Here is a 22201-nt window from a genome sequence, read left to right as displayed (position 1 = left end):
TTTACATTTGTTACATAGGACCTTTTCAAAAGTTACGCGAGAAATGTCAGCGTTCAAACCAGGGGTTAGACATCAATTGAATATAGGCTACCCAAAATCAAAATCAATATGGCGTCATTTGTTTATCAACATATCATTTACGAGGATTGAAATCGAAAAATGCACTGCTTTATTCTAACTGCATGAGCGATTTTCATATTTCGGTTTCACATGGTGTTCACATTTAACATGGAGTTTAAAGCCACTATTCGACTATATAACCGAACCGAGTTGTAAACAACAGTAATTGATAGAACCAAAATGTCAGTAAACCGCAGCAATATTGGGTACACTGGCAATATGAGGGATTTGACGTTTTAGTCGTACCCCTGGTTCAAACGCGAAAGCATTTGAATTGCTGTCAATCCTCGTTTTGTTTACATTGTTGGAGGTAGAAATTTGCAAATATTTAATACTTATAAATAAGGCGTACCAATACCAACTTTATTACTGCTTCAGCCACCCCCTAACAATGGATACTATCGAAATAGAAGATTTCGATTACGGGGAGCTCCGGAATGACACGGCTTTTATCAACAAAAACGAAACCCTGTCGGAGTGCATCGAAAAAATCAGACAGAATCTAGCTGCTGCCCGGGAGGACTACAAAAAGTACGAGGGCTTCACGGTCGACGAGAAGGTGAAATATGATTTGCACCTCTCGTACAGTGTCAATTCACTCTACTGGATGTACCACAAGATTATCGGACTCGACCCGAACAAAGTGAGTTTGAATCGAAGATTCCTTTATTTTCAGCTAATTCAAAAATTGATTTTTTGTTTCCAGCATGGCATCAAGGATGAGCTCGCTCGCATCAAGGCAGCGATGCTACGCGAGAAAGAAATCTACGACCACAAGTACAATCGACCAGTGCTGGACCAAGGAGCGGCCAAGCGCTTTGTTCGGGCAGGGCTGTACGATCACAAAAATCGAGACAAACCGGAAGGCAGCGAGCCGCCACCGAACAAAAAGATTCGGTTCGAGGATTGAAGGGGCTGCCCCCTGATTCTCATCCCTGGGTACAAATTTCTTACGCTTTGAAATTCCAACCCCCGTTTAGTGTTAAGTTAAGTCTATCCGGAATACCTCTAAATGCCAAGAACGCTTTAAGGCTAGAATATTAGCGGAGAGAATGATATCCATATATTAACCAGAGGGTTGTAAACTGTTGGAAGTTAAATTATCCTATTCGTTATCCTCAAGTAAAACACACACGATTTGTTGACAGCAAGAATCACTTATGGAGCTATTTTGCAATAAATAGATTTGAATCTACATGTCAGTTTCATTGTTGTGTTAAACTCCTTTTTAATGTTGTTCGCAAATCAAACTATGATGATGATTTGGTAGGGTGTCACACGCCCGCTCGCTGTACAGCTCAGAGTTCTTGCGATACTGAAGAGATCGCTGTGGAAGCCATGGCTTGTTTGTTGTCCCGTAAATATGAGATAATTGTGAAAAATACATTGCTCACATGGCTCAAGAAACGAAGCTGTAATACCTCGCGCTCGCTCAAGACAAGACAATCAAGCGATTCGAAGGGCTTGGCCATGATGTTCTCCACCAGACTGTTCACATTTCCAGATAGGGTCCAACATTTTTGAAAACGAAACATAAAGATTAACTATCCTCTCAATCGCTTCGTTTCGAGCAAGTACATTTTCATAAAAGTCTTCCTCTCTCTTGTTATTACATCACAATGAACGCATTTGCTGCCAAACATGACTCGTTCATCAGTTATTTTCGCTCCAAACCTTCGTTAATTCATGTTGAGTTGAAGCAAATGGTTCTTTTAATTGGCGAGGCGATTAGATATAAATCTGCCTCTTCATCCAATTTGACTTCACTCCACCACTACTACTCCACGTCGACATGTATTTCGTTGCCCGCGTATTGACTAATCTACGTTAGATTTTCAACTAGTTTTTTTGGTTTGAAATTTGTTAAATTTTTAAGAAAAATCAATATTTTTCTTCAAATTTCCCGGTTTCAAATATTTTTTCTACGCTGAAAAGGTTAGAAAATCATCATTTTACATTGTTTCGTCCATAACATATAAAAAATGACTCTTTTCCAAAATATATTTTTTTTGTTAAGGCTCATATGGCGTTAGCCTCACGGGGCCGGGGGTACAACATGTTGACAATATTTCTTTTAAGCTATGTTAGTAATATGTAACCGAATACCAGCGGTTGGCTCGAGTTTAGAAACAATTTGTTGTCATAATGGGGATGTTGTATTCTCCAATGTTTTTTACATGTGTCCCACACGGGATACTTCCTGTTGGGATGCAGCTGACCATTAATCAGTAATGCCCCCCTAGTCTGTACCCCATATCTAGCGTGGTGCGTCTCTCTCGATTCGAGGAATCCAGTGTTGAATGGTCACTAACCGGTACAATCATTAGCTCGTGTAGAGTTGTCATGAGCGGTACAATCCTCAGCTCTTGGTGAATGATCAATGGCCTGCACAATCTTCGGCTCGTGTCGTTTGAATCTGTAAAGAGTATGCGTATGTATTGCCGCGACTTTGGCATCTTCAATAATGGTCGATGCGCAGTGTTTCAATGATTCCTAGAGCACAGTATATCCCACCAAGTTCAGCGACATACACGGAACAAGGACGTCTGAGTTATAAAGAGGCACTGGAATTTTCATTGAAGATGCCGAAGCCAGTGAACCCGTTTATGTGTGAACCATCAGTAAAAAACATTTTATCAGATCTAACTTTCCCATATTCTGCCGAAAAATATCAACGGAATAAAATCGGAGCGTAGATGATCTGGATTTTTCCATGAATTTTTTTGTCGTATGGACAGATAAAAAATGACAGAGGAATTGCAAAAGAAAGTAGATTTTCGAAGTTATTAATCACAAATGGATTCATGATTTTGCAACGGATGAGAAATCTGTAGGAGAATTCTGTGAACCGAAGAGTAAGCGAAGATACTCCTGCCAAGACTTCGAGACTCATCGTATATATCGAATGCAAACACCCCATAGCTATACGCAAGCAACCATATTGTATCCAGCTTGAAAATATGAATCTTGGCAGCTGATCGGAAGCAAAAACTGCCATATTCTAACACTGATAATATCGTTGTTTTATAAAGCTTAATGAGTTCTTTCAGATGGGCACTCCACCATGTTCCAGTAATTGTTTGGAGAAAATTGATTCTTTGCTGGCATTTCTGTTTCAAATACGCAATATGTCTCCCCCAGGTACACTTAGAATCGAAATATATTTGAAAAACATAGAGTATTGGATCGTTTTACCGGATAGGTGTAGTAGGAATTCGGCGGGTTCGTGCTTCCTACAAAATACGACCATTTCAGTTTTCTCCGTAGAGAATTCGATACCCAGCTTAAGGGCCCACGTGACCAGATTGTTCAGGGTATCTTGCAACGACTTTTGTAGAACGACGGGATTAACACCCGTGATGGAAATAACTCCACCGCCTGCAAGTTGTCTCAGCGTGCAGTCTCTAGTTAGGCAATCATCCATATCATTGACGTAAAAATTATACAAAGGGGGGGGGGGGGGGGGCTTAGGCAGGAGCCTTGCGGTAGGTTCATAAAACTGCAACGAGAAGATTTCGAGCTGCCATGAGAGAAAATCATGTGCTTTTCTGACAGTAAATTGTACAGTAAATTATTCAGAATTGGTGAAAATCCAGGATTATGAAGCTTCTCTAAGAGAATTTCCATGGAAACTGAATCAAATGCCCCTTTAATATCAAGAAAAATAGAAGCCATTTGTTCTTACGAGCAAATGCAATTTGAATTTCAGAAGATAGCAGCGGGAGACAATCATTCGTCCCTTTACCTCGGCGGAAGCCAAACTGCGTATTTGACAGCAAATTGTTCGTTTCGACCCACTTGTCCAAACGAAGTAGAATCATTTTCTCTAACAATTTACGGATACAGGATAACATTGCAATCGGCCTATACGAATTGCGATCACAAGCCGACTTGTTGGGTTTTCGTATGGCAATCACTCTCACTTGTATCCAGTCATGCGGGACAATATTCAGCTCCAGAAACTCGTTGAACAAGTTCAGAAAACGCTGCTTTGCCAGGTCGGGAAGATTCTTCAACAAGTTGAATTTAATTTTTTTCCGACCCCGGAGCTGTTACATGAAAGAAGTGTTTTTTTTTTTCCAAAATATATTTTTTATTAAGGCACATGTGGCGTTAGCCTGACGGGGCCGGGAGTCCAATATTTTGACAATTTTTGTCTTACAACTATGTTAGTAATATGTAACCGATTACTCGCGGTTGGCTCGAGGTTAGTATTACAAGTGTTCTCATAATTGGTATGTTGCAGTCTTCGATGCTCTATACGTGTGCCCGCCACGGGCTACTTCCTATTGGGATGCAGCTGACCATTAATCAGCAACGCTCCCTAGTCTGTACCCCATATCTAGCGTGGTGCGTCTTTCTCGACTCGAGGAATCCAGGATAGAATGGTCACTAGCCGGCGCAATCATCAGTTCGTGTAGAGTTGTCATGAGCGGTACAACCTTTGGCTCTTGTTGAATGATCAGTGGACTGCACAACCTTTGGCCCGTGCATCTGTAAAGAGTGTGTGTATGTATTGCCGCGACTAAGTAAAAGTTTATCGATCGGATAGGAGGGATATGAAACGAGGAAACAACGAAGGAACATCATTAAACGTTGACATCGGCGTTTCTGAGGAACAGGTATAGATGAAGCAGAAGATCAGGATCACGGCTACCTAAGATATCCCGGACGGGGATATTCGATTGTCTGCCTTTTGCTCTCAGTGCTCTAGAGAGCTGAGAGCGAGCAGCATGGAACCGGATACACGACCAGACAACATGCTCGATGTCGTGGTAGCCATCGCCACAATCACAAAGATTGTTTGCTGCGAGCCCAATGCGATAGAGATGCGCGTTTAGGTTGTAGTGATTGGACATAAGCCGAGATATCACGCGAATGAAATCACGACCTACATTCAATCCCTTGAACCATGCACTCGTCGAGACCTTAGGGATAATCGTGTGTAACCAACGACCGAACTCATCTTCACTCCACATGCGCTGCCAACTAACGAGTGTGTCCTGACGAGGAATGTGAAAAAATTCATTATAGGCAATTTGCCTTTCAAAAAGTGTGCCTTCTGAAGCGCCCACCTTAGCTAGCGAGTCCGCTTTCTCATTCCCCGGAATCGAGCAATGAGAGGGAACCCATGCTAAGGTAATCTTGAATAATTTTTCGACCAAAACACTCAATAGATGTCTTATTCTTGTTAGGAAATAAGATGAGCGTTTATCAGCTTTCATTGAGCGGATTGCCTCTATTGAGCTGAGACTGTCTGAAAAAATAAAATAATGGTCGATGGGCAGTGTTTCAATGATCCCTAGAGCATAGTATATCGCACCCATTTCTGCGACATACACGGAACAAGGATCTTTGAGTTTGAAAGAGGCACTGGAATTTTCATTGAAGATGCCGAAGCCAGTGGACCCGTTTATGTATGAACCGTCAGTAAAGAACATTTTATCAGATCCAACTTTCCCATATTTTTCCGAAAATATCGACGGAATAACATTGGAGCGTAGGTGATCTGGTATTCCATGGATTTTTTGTCGCATGGACAGATCAAAAATGACAGAGGAATTGCAAAAGTATGGGAAGCAAACTTGGTTGGAGATGCCTGGTGAAGGGTGCACGTCGTGGGTAAGGTACTCATGGTATAAAGACATAAAACTTGACTGAGGAGTCAGTTGGAGTAGATTTTCGAAGTTATCAATCACCAATGGATTCATGATCTTGCAACGGATGAGAAATCTGTAGGATAATTCTGTGAACCGAAGAGTAAGCGGGGGTACTCCTGCCAAAACTTCGAGACTCATCGTATGTGTCGAATGCAAACACCCCATGGCTATACGCAAGCAACGATATTGTATCCTCTCCAGCTTGAGAATATGAATCCTGCCAGCTGATCGGAAGCAAAAACTGCCATATTCTAACACTGACAATATCGTTGTTTTGTACAACTGAATGAGGTCTCCTGGATGGGCGTCCCACCATGTTCCGGTTATTGTTTGGAGAAAATTGATTCTTTGCTGGCATTTCTGTTTCAAATACGCAATGTGTCTCCCCCAGGTACATTTAGAATCAAAATATACACCCAGGTATTTGAAAAACATAGAGTGTTGGATCGTTTTGCCGGATAGGTAAAGCTGGAATTGGGCGGGTTCGTGCTTCCTAGAAAAAACGACCATTTCAGTTTTCTCCGTAGAGAATTCGATACCCAGCTTGAGGGCCCACGTGAACAGATTGTTCAGGGTATCTTGCAACGACTTTTGCAGAGCGACGGGATTAGTACCCGTGATGGAAATAACTCCATCGTCTGCAAGTTGTCTCAGCGTGCAGTCTCTAGTGAGACAATCATCCATATCATTGACGTAAAAACTGTACAAGAGGGGGCTTAGGCAGGAGCCTTGCGGTAGGCCCATAAAAATGTAACGAGAAGATTTTGAGTTGCCATGAGAGAAATTCATGTGCTTTTCTGACAGTAAATTGTACAGGAAATTATTCAGAATTGGTGAAAGTCCACGATTATGAAGCTTCTCTGAGAGAATTTCCATGGAAACTGAATCAAATGCCCCTTTGATATCGAGAAAAACGGAAGTCATTTGTTCTCTGCGAGCAAATGCGATTTGGATTTCAGAAGATAGCAGCGCGAGACAATCATTCGTCCCTTTACCTCGGCGGAAGCCAAACTGCGTATTTGACAGCAAATTGTTCGTTTCGACCCACTTGTCCAAACGAAGTAGAATCATTTTCTCTAACAATTTGCGAATACAGGATAACATTGCAATCGGCCTATACGAGTTGTGATCGCAAGCCGACTTGTTGGATTTTCGTATGGCAATCACTCTCACTTGTCTCCAGTCATGCGGGACAATATTCAGCTCCAGAAACTTGTTGAACAAGTTCAGCAAACGCTGTTTTGCCAAGTCGGGAAGATTCTTCAACAAGTTGAATTTAATCTTGTCCGACCCCGGAGCTGAATTGTTACATGAGAGGAGGGCAATTGAGAATTCCACCATCGAAAAATTCTCATAATCGCATTGGAGCGGAATATCGCGTACGACGCTTTGTGCAGGAACAGAATCGGGACAAACCTTCCTTGCAAATTTGAAAATCCAACGGTCAGAGTATTCCTCACTTTCATTGGTATGGTTCCAGCCACGCATTCTCCTAGCCGTATTCCAAAGAGTGCTCATAGCGGTCTCCCTTGACAAACCATTGACGAACTTCCGCCAATATCCACGCTTTTTTGCTTTAATCAAACCTTTTAGTTTGGCTTCTAGAGCTTGGTACTTTCGAAACCGTTCCACTGATCCAGTTTACCTGATTTTTTTGAAAGCGGATTATTTTTCAAGGTAGACCTTTGAACACTCCTTATCCCACCAAAGTTATGGAGAACGACGTCGGAATGTAGCAGGTAACAGGAACACGTTTCTTATGAGCTTGTAGTGCGCTTTCGTAAATCAAACTCGATATAAAGTTGTACTCTTCGAGTGGAGGAAGTTCATGCATTGAAACAATTGCTTCAGATATTATTTCCGCAAATTTTCTCCAGTCAATATTTTTTCGTGAGGTCATATGCAATATCGACTGGCTCACGCGAACTTGATTCATTGGCGATCGATAAAATTATTGGTAGGTGATCACTACAGTGGGGATCATGGATTACGTAATCCAGGGATAATGAAGAAGAGCAGAGAGATATGTCTAGCATGCTGGCCCGTGTAGGAGGGTTGGCTATCCTAGTTGCTCCCCCAGTATTCGAAATTGTCATTTTGAAGTGGTCGCACAGATCATAGATCAAAGTGGCACGGTTGTCATCGTAGAGTGACCCCCATGTTGTTCCATGGGAGTTAAAATCACCTAAGATGCAATGCCTCGATAATACCAAAAAACTGACGGCGGCCTACCATAGTTCTGGGAGGAATATATATCGAGGCAATGCGTCGTCTGAAGAAAACCATGTTTCACAGAGGGAAAAATACATCACAGCTAGAATTGTGAATTAAAAATTTAAATTGATCTTGTTTAGGGGTGATGCTTCTGCAATTCCACTGTATGACAGTGGTCAAATCCTTGACCTCTTGTACTGAATCAGGCATCGAGGGAAATGGAGGCTGCTAAAAAGGCACATTTTTCTTTCAAGAATGTTCTCCCTACCGGAAGCAAACATAATACTATGCTTTTAAAAGAGTCATTAATATTCAAAGCATTCAAAACGTTTTCCACCAGGTCAGAAAGCACAAACAAGCCAGGTTGTGACTGTTGCTTTGACCGCGAAAAAGGAATAAACGTATTGGGTGTTGTCCCGGAAGGTGCTGAGGACCCCTGGTTGGTAGAAGAACCGTGTAAACCAGGAGGTACTTGCTTCTTTCTATTTTCAACACGATCGGTTCGAGGTTTCAATCCAACTTGGGAATTGCGGACTTCTTTCTGGGGAGTGATGGAAAAGTGGGAATTTTCCTTTTCCTGATGGCACCATGCGATGTACCAGAACTTCCCGCATTGAGAGCGTCAGCGACGGACTCGTCGTTCTGCAGGAGGGAGTAAGGATTGTCCTGCGTCGTTGGCACGAAACCTTTCAACCGAACTGTTATTAATGGATGGTTCCATTGTTTATCTACCGTGATCTCATCTACAATTTGTAAGGAGAGAGAGAGAGAAACGAATTCTCTCTGATGGGGGGGAGGGTCATTTCAATATACCATGAAGTTAATTTTACGGTAAAAAAAATAAACAGGGATGAAGTAAAAGCAGATATCAACGAAAGCACCCAAATTATTTTTTATGTGTTTTGACAGAGAAACTGCTGGAAAAACAAAATAACATTTCTAGTTGAATACATCACATCACAAAAATAAAGCAAAATGAAATAAATTATTCATATTCATAATTCTTAATGATTGAATTCCTCCTGTACTATATGGAGCAGTAGAACCAACACGACTTAAGCTCGAATTATCCGAAAAACTGAATACTGATTAAACAAACAAACGAGATTCGAAAGAAAAAAGTGACGTTTGGTTGGCAGGTGAAAAAACACATTCGTACGAAAACTAGAATAGACGTTTCGTTCGAATTGTTAAATTTTCGAAAGATCGAATGGATCGATTTGATTCGTACGAAAACAAGAATACAAATGGGACATACTTTCGAACGTTTTCTACTCGTTCGTAAATAAGAATGAGAGTGAAGGTGATGGTTGTTTTCATCTGGCAAAAATGGTCGTCTCTTCTACTTCATTATCTATTCGTGATGTATTTTTGGTATTCTCTATGTGCTTTCCGTTCGTGGCCAGATACAGCCAAAGGCCACATCATCATTCATGGGATACTTCTTAATGAAAACGGCTGCTTCCGACAGGTACTTCGTACTGTATATCTACTCGTTCAACGCACGAAAGAAAGAACAGCGACTTGGACATTCTCTTCTCGCTGATCGTCAACCACCGAAGAATCTTCTTCCAGAACCTGGTGTCGCGACTATGTAATTGATTGGTAGGAGAAGGGAAAACCTTCAGCTCTCCTGCGATATCCTTTCCAGTGCCTCCGAACTCTTGGAGGAAGTGGACATCGCTTTTGTGAATCCCTGTTTTGTGACCTCGATAATCTCCGTATTCAAACATAAATAACAAAGTGAGTATATCTGAAAATTCATAGAAAATAGTTTAAATTAGAGTCAGAACAACGTACTTCTAGCAGGTAAATAACGCCAAGAAAAAATTTCATACAAATTTTAGCAATTTAAAACTGCCTCTGGGTCGACTAATCTGATAAAGAATAGTTGGCCTCATACAAACTAATATCGTATCCAGATGTCGACACCATTCCGCCGTCAACGCGAATTGCAACTTTTTACAACTGGAAACAACCCTATTTCGGTTGCACTATATGCCCAGTGAAATTAAATTAATGAATGTTTTTTCGAGGTCGGTTTTCAAGTGAGAGCATCTGCTATACATTCGCGGAGTACAAATTTCCCGCGGAGCACCATTTGAAAACCCCTGATCTAATAGACTGTCTCCTTTCTTTTCCACATAGACGATATAAAGTTGCATTCATCCGTGAAATACGAAAATCAATCCAAAATATCTTTTAATATCTGCAATACATCCAATCAAAGCACCAATAAATTAACGAACTTAGCGTCAATTATTCCTTTCATTATACAACTCAACAGCGATTTCACGGCACTTCCGCCGCAGAACCTTACCAGACGGAGTCATTGGGAACCCATCAATGAAATAAACTCCACCCCTGAGTCGTTTGAAGTCCACCATTGAGTCGGCTACCGCATCCACAATTACATCTTCCGTAAGCTCGGAGTCAGCCGCTTTGATTACCAGCGCCACTGGTAGATCATTCCCCGGCACAGGAATTCCGGTAACACAAACAGCGAGTACTCCAGGAATTTTCAAAATGACATTCTCGATCTCGGATGGGGATATCTGATAGCCAGCGTATTTGATGATATCCTTCTTGCGATCAACAATATAGAACAAACCATCCTCATCAACGCGAGCGATGTCCCCAGTGTGTAGCCACCCCTCGCCATCGAGCATTTCGGCGGTTGCTCCCGGATTACCATAGTACTCCTGGAAAGTTAGATATATGTAAACCAATATTCAGAAAAACTGAAACAAGTACCATGAATCTGAATTTTTTTCTTATGAGCAACTCTCCATCCTGTTCGAATTGAACCACATTTCCTTCGTCATCCACAACCTTAGCCTCGACACCATTCGACAGAACCCCAATGCAACCGTCTTTGTACGCCTCTTCGCTGGTAGCACCCGCTCCGCCCAGCTCGGACAATCCATACACCACGATGAGTTTCCCTTTCGGTAAGTACATGTCGAACGATCGCTTCAAATCGCCGGACGTTGGTCCGCCACCACAGTACACTTTCCGTAAGCTGGAAAAATCTGCCATTCCAACGGAGGGCTCATTAAGAATGGCCAGCGCATGGGACGGTGGAAAAAATATTATGGTCACGCGAAACTGCTCAATCAGATCGATCATCATGCCCGCGTCAAACCGTTGTGTTGTGATGATGCGAGTTGAACCCGCAGCAGTTGCGGTCAGCAGCGTGCCAATTCCGGAGATCCAATACAATGAACTGAGGCAAAGTACACGATCCGATTCTACACAAGACAAGATATTGGTCATGTTTGCGATACACAGCGCGTGCGATAGGCATACTCCTTTCGATTTCCCAGTAGTACCCGATGAACAAAGTATTATTGCGAGAGTATTTTTGGGATCCTCAATTCGCGTTGGCAGATAGCTCTTCTCCGCTCCCGTTTCAGCCAACAATTCATCCACTGTAGAATATCCGTCGACGTGGGTTCCAAACACGACTATCGAGGGAGAAACTTCGGCACTTTCTACGGCAGACAACATTTCCTCCACCAAATCTCCCTCGCAAATTACAAGCGTTGGTTTGACGGTCCCGAACATATGTGCAAAATCTTCGCTGTGGAAGTTTGGATCCAAAAAGTTGATAGGCATTCCCAACATGAAGCATCCAAAAGCCACCGCGGCAACCTTCTCGTTATTCCTCGCTACAATAGCAATCAAATTCCCCGGCTCGAATCCCATTGCGGTCAGGTTCTGGGCCACCCGAATGCTACGCAGCCACATGTCATTGTACGTTACGCGAACGCCACTATCGGCGCTTATTTGGGCAACTTTCCCCGGTGCACGCTGTAGCACCGACCAAAGCAGTTCTCCAACACCTTGGTCAGAGTTATACAACGGTGGTAAGTCACGGCCACGCCAAACGTGAGTTTCCTCGTCGAAAAATGTAAAACTGTTGCGCGGGAACATGTGCGCATGTGTTCTCTTCAATCGATCACTTCGAAATGAAAATGACTTGAAAGGCGGTGTGACGATATGGCGAAGAAGCAAAACAGTCGAATATATAATATTGACGAAAAATCAATACCGTTCGAGGATGGCTGGAAATGATAGTAATTTAATCACTCAGAACTATCGCTAACTATGGGGTTCAATAACAAGGGATGAGTTGGGAAATAACCAGGATATCGTATCGGATACTATGTGTTGATATCTTGGTATATTTTTGTTGACCATTGACCATGAGCATTTTTAGATTTGAGGGCTTCCCATTATCACGTGAGTCTGTAACAGTTTAAATGTTTTGGGAATATATTTTCTCACGTGAAAACTGACACGTGCTAGGAATATTGATTGAAATTATCTATGATTGTTCGGAAAAATAATTCAGTTTAATCATTTATTGTGAACCGCACATGTGGAGAACCAAATAACTCATGCAAATCAATGTATTCAATTATGTAAAAATTGTCTGGGAACATCTGTTCTAGTTATTCGCATCAAGTGGTCTGTTCCCACACAGCGAAACTGAAAATGTGAGACCTGTTAAAACTGACTGTGAACAAGATTTCCTTGAAAATCCTTGCAAATTGAATAATGAAAAGGCATTACAGTTCAATCTTCTGTAGAAACAATACTCGGAATATCGATTGACAATAAAATATATTTATCTTTTGGAGGCATAAAATTTTTGGTTCCCTATTTTCTATATTCACGCCATTTTGAGTGCTGTCACTTGCTTTGTATCTAGTTTGATTTGCCCTAATGGACAGAACCCTGAATCTGCAAATTGCGCAATTGCGACAACCAAGGCACACTTTGAAAACTTTCCGTGTTCTCCGTCCATTCTTCCAGTCGACATAATCGCCCATCAGAATTAATGATTCAAGCCCACCATGGATCGTTTGCGGACCAATTTCACTCTACAGGATAACAAGCATCATCGGAAACATCGTACAGTGCGTGAAAACGCTTGGTTCGCTTTATGAGCCGGTCGAATCATTGGTTCGCTTTTTGACGTAGAACTACGTCTTTCATTAAGGGTGCCAAATCAGAAAACAGGTCACGTTTTTATGAAATAAAGTTAACGTTAATAACTATTTTTGCCGCGAACGGATTTTAGTGATTTACATACTAAACGAATCGGAAATTCCTTAAGATTTGTTTAATGTGCTATACATCAGAATCCCCTGTTTTGTAAATGGTTAAAATTCATGAAAACTTTGGGCGTTTCCATTTTTCCATACATTTGTTCTGTCCATTTGTGTGCTTTCCCGAACAGAGCTGTCAATAACGAGCAACTTATCGACGACCAACGAAGGGGAAATCGTAGGATTTGAAATCGCCGTGAACAAAGGAAAAGTAGAAGAATGAAGGGGAATATTTGCCTTGAATATAAACAGTGGATCTCGCTGAGGCAAACTTTCATTCGGCATCGGACTGTTGAGCAATCCGGTACACTTTGCTTTCGCTGCGCTTCGATCTAATATTGGACCCCACCAGTGGTAATCCAACTTGGATATCGTCGTTTGCTTTTTCTGTTCGTTTTTCGCGTTATTCGTATCGTGTGTTTTTCTTTCCGCGTCATAAATTGGACGCTTCACGTAGTGTGTGATGAGCAAGAAGAAGAGGAAGACAGGCTCGAGCCCTGCAAAAAACGAACGCATTGCCAGGGGCAATAAAATGTCGAGGTCATCTAAGCGTCATCTAATGATGCACGCGATGTTGGTGCAGTGAAAAGCGCTCGCACTGATCCGAGCCTTCGCGAGTGTGACACCGCAACGAACAACAGCAAAATAGGCGATTTCGGTGCGTCGGTTGAAAATGTAAATGGCTTCTTTGGTGCTTTTGAGAATGCATCAATGCATTAAACTGACGTTATGGCGAAGCAGGCGTTAAGGTTATGCTCCAAAAAAATATTTGGGGAATACCAAGCATCTTGAATGTATTACTGGAATGTTATAAGTTATTTAGGTTTAGGTCAACTAGGATTGCATTTGCGCTAATATTTATCATAATGAAGCATTGCTACTGTTTTCGAGGTTGTTGATATTAACAAAAAGAATTTATTTCGCTTGTTTAGTCATCAAGAAAGTAAATGTCGTTCTGGAGTGTTGTATGTGATTAGGTTTCGCTTACCAGTAGCAAAAATTCCTCCACTAAGGGTGACAGTTGCGCTTCTCTCGAGCATGAGAAAGTAACGCAACTTTTTTTGAGGCCAGTAATATTAACAAAAGCGTTTCTTTTGAGAATAGCGCAAAATGATGAGAAGTATTTGTATTCCTATTAGATTCAAGCCACCAATGTATGGTTCTGTATGCATGCTATGGCGAACGCTTGTTTGGCGCTTGGTTTACGTTGTACGAACGATGTCTAGAGGTTCGATTGCTTTGAGGCAATATAAATAACATGTAGCATGATATTTGATACTTGCAAGTGTTGTCATTGTTGTTGTTTCCATTCGGTGCCAATGATATATTGATGTAGTTATGATATGTGGAATAATGGTGCTGGTGTAACTTATATATAATCGACTGTAGCCGAGTCTATGTCAATTGCGAAAAAGGCCACCGGAATAGCATTCGAGGTAAATTTTCAATGCATTGACATGAAATAAATTGCGATATACGATCAGCTAGTGTATTGTTTTGCAAGGGCAAGAATGAATCATCAATCAACTATCGTCAACTGATTCTACAATGAAAAACAATTTCAAAGATTATTCTACTAAGCAGTTGTTTCGAAAATTTCACAACATTATAGAATAATATCCGAAAGTATAAACAAGCGACTTATATAAAATAACAGCGTAGTTCTACATCAACAATGCGGTCGTATCTTGGACACAACCTCCTACAATTTTTTCGAAAATGAAGCAGAACTAGAACGTCGTGATGTTAGTTAATGGTTGTTGTTTTCTGTTTCTGGGGATTAAGATAAAAAAAAAAGAACTGCTCGCTTCAAGCACTCGAATAAGAAGTGCTTATTCTCTATTTTCCGATTCGTTCAGACCATCATCTACTCCTACTACTTTGACACTTACCAAACATATGTTGGTGACCATTTAAGGTAACATACATGTTGACTAAAATGGTAAATATATATTTGATTGACTTTAATGAGAAGAAGGTTTGATTCGTTTAGAATTTGGAATCACTGTTCATTTTATAGCAGAGATCGTAGTAGACGGATCTGATTTTTTTTTGGCATCAAAGTTTTTGGAAAACCTGGATCTTTAGACGGTAAAAATTTCACGTTGATTTGTTTTGCTTTGAAAAAGGTATGCAGGACGGAAGCCGATAGAAAAAAAATGAATTTAGATCCACATTGAAAATCCTGCGTGAAGTACTAAAATCGCGAAACCAAACCAAACCACCAAAGTGGCTAAGTCGACCTTGTATGATGTGCTCGAACGATTCTGCGAACGTACAACTGTTGTGTAGGAACCCACTCTATTTTGTTGTGCCAAATTGGTCCCAGAAAATAATGTCGACATCGGTACCGACATCGTGCCATTTTGCAATGATTTTGTCGAACTATCCTTCGTGTTTGACAACCAAATACGGGCCAACACTGTGCCAATCTGGCACCACGTCGACCGAATGCGAAACTACTCGACCCTTATTATGACTTTATTTATTTTCAAGTATGATCAAATAGAAAGTAAAACAAACAGACAGTGGATGGAATTGATTCATTTTATTATATGTACAAATACATTACATTTCATTGCATGGCTATTTTTAAATTTAATTTCGTTACTATTTTGTTTGATTGTCTACCGATCGTTCCCTACCGGAATATCGTCCAGTATTACAATACATCAGTTCCATAATATCAATCCGTGACATCCTCTGGTATTCTGCGTATTGTCACGACGAATGAAGGAATCAATGATTTCTGGGCAATATGAAAAATATAACAATTATAAATCGTTATCTATAACAAAATCACCTAACTTACGAAGACCGCTCTACTATCTCGAAATATTTTTGAGAGTTTCACAATAATATAAACATCTTAGCATATTATTACACAAATAGCAATTATTTAGCGCGAATGGGCTGACAAAATGCTATCGCAATCATTCCAATTTTCAATACTGAAACAAAACATAAATCGATTAAATATGTGACAACGATAGAAACCAATGCTCATACCTAACGGTCCTTGGTAATAGATGAACATTTAGACCTCCCATGAACAATATCCGGAGACTATGTCATGATGAAAGTCATAGTATATAGGATCCGTTTGTAAATCCACATAGCGAAGCTGGTGGTGGTTACTTTTTGTGTTGAAACACGCCACTTCAGTCAAAAACTGGTGTTCACTCATGTTCGCAGGAATTGACCTTGAATCAATTTTGATAACCTTCAATTGTTCTGGTTCCTACACGCTATCAGTATATCAGTTGGATTCGTTGGAACGGCATCGGTCTTATTTCTAACCGCACATCACGAGACGATATGATGCAGCACCGGAACGTTAGCATACAATTTCATCACTGCAAAGCTCTCTGCACGGTTTGCTTCATATCACTATGACCACGAATAACTTTACGGATATGTTCAGGATGCATATTATTTTTCCGAGCATCGACAAATAAATACTGCCGTTTTCGTCTGCAACTGTTGCATTTTCATTTATTTTTCTTCGAAATAAAATATCCGATTCGTGGGGGCCCATCCATGAAATAAGTCGAACAACTGCTTGCTGCTGCTGTGTTTTGCTCGCTGCATTATGCAGGTCTTCCAATCTGTAATGTTGTTCAGAAAAGCTGAAAACACAAAATTCATCATGATTGATATTTAAAAAAAAACAACAAATCTTGTCGTACCTACGAAACATGATTCTCGATCCATTCCATTCTCCGTTTTATTGTTTTGAACAAACTGTCATTATCATGAGAGAAAGAGAAAAGACTCGATCAGTGATGCCGTTTCACTCTGTACAAGTAATCGTGTACAATTATGGCTGAAACTATAGGCAGTGCTGCCTATGGGGGGAAAGGCGGGGTAAAATTCCATCGATCATAGCTGCACATGCTTTGGTAGTCATGAAGCATCATGACTCGCCCTCTTTTCTCTTTGAATCTTCCTGCAGGTAAAGCCTGGTTCAGAACATGAACGTGAACATTTGGTGAAATAGTACGATCATTTCACGGTGAACCACATTGCGAACAAACAACTCAGAAAATCGTGATGAATAGAATGTTCTTGTTCACATTCACGTTCATATTAAATGTTCGCCAGTAAACGTGAAGTAAACAAACATCGAGCCTCAATAAAGTAATTCGGATAAAATATACGGTAGTTCACGAAGCAACTAGAAAATGTTTCTTGCTATCGTTTGAAGATTATTTCCTCGCGGTTTATATATGGACTGATGAATTATCTCGAAAAAAAAAAGTTTCGTCAAAAATCGAGTTGGGGGTAACTACGTCCACGCAACAATCATCAGCGATGGAGATCGATTCATCCATACAACTGCTCTGCTCTGCAAGACACATCGGGCTGCTGTTCTATAAATAACTCAACAATGATCAACAACTGTCTCCGCTGTCCGGCCTAACTGGATAATGGAAGAACAGATAGAAAAATCTTACGCCGAAAATGGCAACTGTGTAATGTGCTTATTATAGATACGATAAACATGTGACATGTACACGATTAAAATTCGGCTCAGTTACAGCTAAAATGCTAATGAGCCTAAAATAAACAAAAGGGATAAAGAAAAATCGAGAAAAAATGAATTTGACAAGCTGCCACTACAATCGAGAGGTGCTTCAGTGATACCGTGGCAATGGGTGCGAATGTGACTCGGAATGTTACATGAATGAATAAATCGTGAAATAATATGGCCGCTGAAGTTAACCAACATAGAGTCCAAACTTTTATGGAGGGTGTCCGAGGAAAAGTACGGAAATTAAAAAAAAACTGTAACGGAAAATTTTTTTTCGCTTGTGTTAATTTTGCCATGACGTCCTGACCCTGAAGATGTGATCCAGCATCTTACTTACCTTACCTATCAAACGAGAGCCGAAGTGGCTGATACTTTATCAAAAAGTCGTTTTTTTAGTCGTCTTCGTGTAACTCATGGTTCATGCGTCTACGCCACTTGCCGTTTTCGGCTTGTACTCCAAAAAATGGAAGATTTCTAATGCTTATAACTTGATAACTCATAATTATTTGCATCAATTGATAGGAAATTCTGATATGAAGGATTTCTACGCATCCATCACAATTAATAATTTTTTTTTTTCATGAGATGAACAATTGAATAACTGAAAAATGTCAAGCCTTATCTGAACGCCCTAACTGCCACGTTTTGATTGGCCCGATTTACGGTTTTCCACCAAGTAGGGGGTACTTTTGTTCCCACCGGAATGTGTTTCCCTAACTCGAACTTCAAAATCAAGGTGCCTGGGGAAAACTGCTTGGCAAATACGTGCGAGCGGTAAGTACTTTTGTACTCGCTTGCCTTTGTGCAGACCGGACTATGTTTCCCTAAAACGTGCTCCTAAACTGAGGAGTCTAATTGTCATTTCAGATACTAGAGGCGAACGAACTTTCAAATTGAAGCCTCTATAGTATAAAAAGTAAAAGTTTAAGTTGATGATTCATGCAAGCCGGGGTACTTCTGTACCCGCATGTTTTTTTGCACTCCGAAATGTGTGTCCACCACGAACTGCAAAAACGGGTACGAAAACAACGCTTTGACTCGGTTGTTCATGACTGTATTGAAAGATATGCCTTCATATCTTCTGCTCACTGAATTTCTACGCATAACATAACGCAAAATTCTGTCAACAATTTTACTTGTAACGAAGAACATAATCTATTACAATGTATGAATTGGTGTTACATGGCATGGCTCACAAATCAAATATGTCGAATTCAATTGAATCCGAAAATTGTTCCGTTCAATCAATAATTTAAACAATACAAACAAATAGTTACTAAGCCAACGACACACAGTGGTCCCTGAGAAAATATAGGCGGCCAAAACCCAAAAAAATGAAATTGCATAAACAAGAAAAAATCCTATAGTCCCTTATTCCAGGATGTTCGAGTCATCGAGGATCACGTGTTTCACCCCATTCCGTATGCGCATCATTGCCGTGACAACGGAATAAGATACCAATTTCGCATGCTCGCCGGTGCCACTATTTCGCGCGTGTTTTTCTAACATGTGTTTTGGTGACGTTTTTGAACGACTTTTTTTTGCTCATTATATCATTATGTTATAATGCATTTTTAACGGATAATTCGCATTTGTTGTCAGTTTCAAAATTCAGTTCGTTGTGACTGTTCGTGGAGGTGAACATGTGAGACACACGAAGTTAGCGCGTTTTAGCTCGCGAATTTCGGTAAATCACCGTCGGGAAAAAGCTGAGCGTGGGGTTGCGTGAATTTTCACCGCTTCACGCCTCACTTGCACCGTCACGACTTGATACACGGCCCTGAACCGAAGATGCCAACACCCGCAACCAGATGTCATTGGCATGGAAATTCGAACCTGGAGTGAGGGATCATAAGGGTAATGACCGGGTCAAGAGGTTGACGACCACGATTAAATAAGTATAAAGGAGGACTTCAAAAAAAACCTTTTAGCTGGACGGTCGACTGGAGAGAAGAAAAGAGTTTCGCGCGTCGAAAGGGCAATTGTTTGCGCGGACGGAAGTTTGGTGAAAAGACGGGGAATAAGGTTTCGAAGAGCGGAAAAAAGGTGCGATCGTAGATTATCCGCGAATGCTCGCGGAAATTTAAAAAAAAGTACGGGAGTTCGCGATTTTCCGAAAGACGACGAATAAAACTTGGAGAACCGTCCTCTCTACAACCAGAACATCGAGTCGTCGCAACTCACCTTCCAGATGAGTGTAGGTTAAGGAAGTGGGTGGTAAGGCAACGTAGCAAAACGCGAGGTTTTTCCCCACGCAAATAATAAAGCGTATTCCGACCCTGAGGCATGGACTTATAAAAATTGCACCGCATTTCCCCGCAGAAAAATAATGAATGAAAATTTACTTTTCTGTTTCGAATATGTATTCTATGCAATACAGTATTACGTAATATTGAACTGGAATTGTGTATTATGATGGTTTTATATTATAATGACGAGTTTTTGTAAATGTTGTGTGTTGTGAAATCTATAGCTAAATGGTTAAGAGAGCGTCGTGTTTTAAGTAATCGAATAACTTAAGAATCTCCATTCAAATTTTAAAGTTGCAAAACTGCTTTCTTTAAATTTTCACGAATTTGACGATTGTTTCGAGTTAAATATGATTAGCGAATGGGCGCACCTTGTTCCATAGATCTGCCTTCAGCTCACCGAGTAGTTTGATAGTTTGGCAATGACAGCTGAATTTTCAACACGGCTTACAGAGACAAGGCTAGCTACTCCGGATTAGTCATTTTTTAGTGACGTCATCTGAGTCGTTGAAGTAAACAATGTGTTCTTATTTTTTATTTTTCGTGCTTTGTAAGTTTGTGCGTTGATAATATAGTTGATTATATTTAACACAATGAATAATTTGATAAAACATTTATCCACAAAGAACATAATTCTCGGTTTTTCGGAAAGCGAAAGAATCTTTTTTTTGGTCCGATAATGTCATTTTCATAATTTATACACCCGCTCACAGCGCATTGAACCATTTTCGATTTTTCATTTCAGGAACATTTACGCGTAAGTCGGAAAACAAAATACAACTGGCGACTGTTTACACTGGCAATTCGGATGACGTCATAAAAAAAAATGTTTACTCGCTAAAGAACTAGCCTTGTCTCTGCAAGCCGTGAATTTACAACACATCTTGAATCGCGGATCATATCCTCGAAGGGGCCTAGAAGTATATCCTAAGGTGAGGCCGTTTCGTCACTAAGTTGGTTAGGGGAGCGTTATATGAAAACAGTGCAGAAGAAAGCAGAAGGGGAATTATTTGCTTGAAGCGTGAAAGAGACAGACTAATCACGAGCGAGCTTGGGCACAAGCGTATTGTGTTACAAACAAAACACAGTAGACTTCCAAGATGGCTAAAGAGTGGTTTTAGCATGTTGGCCCACCTTAGGATATACTTCTAGTCGCCTTGATATCCTATTGGCCGGGGCCTGGAAATAACTGTTATTTGAAGTTGTGCCTTTTTATTAATAATGTGAATAATTTTTTGTAGATATGACCTCCCAGTTATGTAATAAGGATTTGTTCGATCATTTAAGAACAACTGGGCAGGGTAAAACTGCCTCAACTCCCGTGAGGAATTCATTATACGACTTTGTGTTAGGAAAAACAAGTTTAACCAACTTTTCGTAAACTTTGCAAGCGCTTCTACGAAAGATAAATGGGAGAATTGTTATCAAATTAGTAAAGAATATACAATATGGTGGACCGACTTTCAAATAAAGTAGATGCATGGCTGAAGTTGATATTTGTAATTCTCTCAGAAACTGTTAATTGTAGTATTTTCTTATTATGAATGATGCTTTCAAAATATTTTATAGGTTAAAATATTTTTTATGTTATTTAGTGACTGCGGCACCGAATAGTGAAAATGGTTCATCTCTAAGAGGGAGCCTGAAAAAGATTACGAAGAACGTAACGATCATACTAAACGAAGAAAAACTGCAAAAACAGGTACAGTGTACGTGAAAATTTCACCATTCCTCTCAGAATAACGTAACTTCTAATATAAATTGTGTTCTCAGTTTGACTATTACCACTCCACAAGCTAGAGATGTGACAAAATATAAGCTGCGAACACTGCGTGTCCGAAAACATACACTTTGATGCCAAACACGATAGGAACGAAAATTTTTGAACTTTGCCCCCTTGCTCCTCCCCACTTTTGGGTTTTTTGATGAAACAGAGTTAAAAAAGGAACTCAGCGTATCCGAAAACCCCAGTCTACCCAAAATTGGATTTTTAGCTCAAAAATCTGAGTTTTGGCTGCCTAAATTTTCTCAGGGACCACTGTGCGACAGTCCCACGTCAACCTTGCGGTTACATCATAGATATAACCCAATAAGGTACTTATAGAGGTGGAGCAGTAGGCGAAGTGTATCTGTATTGGCAAGCAAAATATCGTGTCGTAACTAATTGCATTCAATATAGAATGTGCTCCCGTGGCCGAGTGGTTAGCGTCATAACTAACATGCCGGGTGTTCGGGTTCGATTCCCGTTCTGGTCGGGGGAATTTTTCGTCAAAGAAATTTCCTCCGACTTGCACTGTGATCACGCGT

General features: G+C 40.6%; 2 protein-coding genes and 1 long non-coding RNA gene across 3 annotated transcripts; 1 reads left to right on the top strand and 2 right to left on the bottom strand.

The window, feature by feature from the left end:
- The first annotated feature begins 372 nt into the window (after positions 1-372).
- Positions 373-1328, top strand: LOC129761955 (nuclear nucleic acid-binding protein C1D-like). The gene is made up of 3 exons (XM_055759817.1): positions 373-430; positions 499-763; positions 827-1328. The coding sequence occupies exons 2-3, from the start codon at positions 512-514 to the stop codon at positions 1028-1030; spliced, it is 456 nt and encodes a 151-aa protein (XP_055615792.1). The 5' UTR covers positions 373-430; positions 499-511; the 3' UTR covers positions 1031-1328.
- A 7807-nt stretch (positions 1329-9135) lies between these two features.
- On the bottom strand, positions 9136-11960 carry LOC129778835 (uncharacterized). Its single transcript, XM_055785960.1, has 3 exons — positions 10749-11960; positions 10315-10696; positions 9136-9747 (listed from the first exon to the last, which is right to left on the bottom strand). The coding sequence occupies exons 1-3, from the start codon at positions 11928-11930 to the stop codon at positions 9440-9442; spliced, it is 1872 nt and encodes a 623-aa protein (XP_055641935.1). The 5' UTR covers positions 11931-11960; the 3' UTR covers positions 9136-9439.
- Positions 11961-15649: 3689 nt separating this feature from the next.
- LOC129762602 (uncharacterized) lies at positions 15650-16861 on the bottom strand. Its single transcript, XR_008740675.1, has 4 exons — positions 16801-16861; positions 16121-16740; positions 15924-16062; positions 15650-15860 (listed from the first exon to the last, which is right to left on the bottom strand). It is a non-coding gene; the product is annotated as an uncharacterized LOC129762602 (long non-coding RNA).
- Between the last annotated feature and the right edge of the window lie 5340 nt (positions 16862-22201).

This window comes from Toxorhynchites rutilus, chromosome 1 (genome assembly GCF_029784135.1).
Source record: "Toxorhynchites rutilus septentrionalis strain SRP chromosome 1, ASM2978413v1, whole genome shotgun sequence".
Classification (NCBI taxonomy): domain Eukaryota; kingdom Metazoa; phylum Arthropoda; class Insecta; order Diptera; family Culicidae; genus Toxorhynchites; species Toxorhynchites rutilus.
This window is presented reverse-complemented; position numbering and strand designations above follow the sequence as displayed.

Excerpts from the sequence above, each read along its gene's own strand:
- LOC129778835 (XM_055785960.1), bottom strand. The coding sequence starts at position 11,930 with ATGTTCCCGCGCAACAGTTTTACATTTTTCGACGAGGAAACTCACGTT. Across the intron at positions 10,697-10,748 it reads GAAAAAAATTCAGATTCATG|GAGTACTATGGTAATCCGGG; the intron begins GTACTTGTTTCA and ends CTAACTTTCCAG. Across the intron at positions 9,748-10,314 it reads GTTCCCAATGACTCCGTCTG|ATATACTCACTTTGTTATTT; the intron begins GTAAGGTTCTGC and ends ATGAATTTTCAG.
- LOC129761955 (XM_055759817.1), top strand. The coding sequence starts at position 512 with ATGGATACTATCGAAATAGAAGATTTCGATTACGGGGAGCTCCGGAAT. Across the intron at positions 764-826 it reads TCGGACTCGACCCGAACAAA|CATGGCATCAAGGATGAGCT; the intron begins GTGAGTTTGAAT and ends TTTTGTTTCCAG.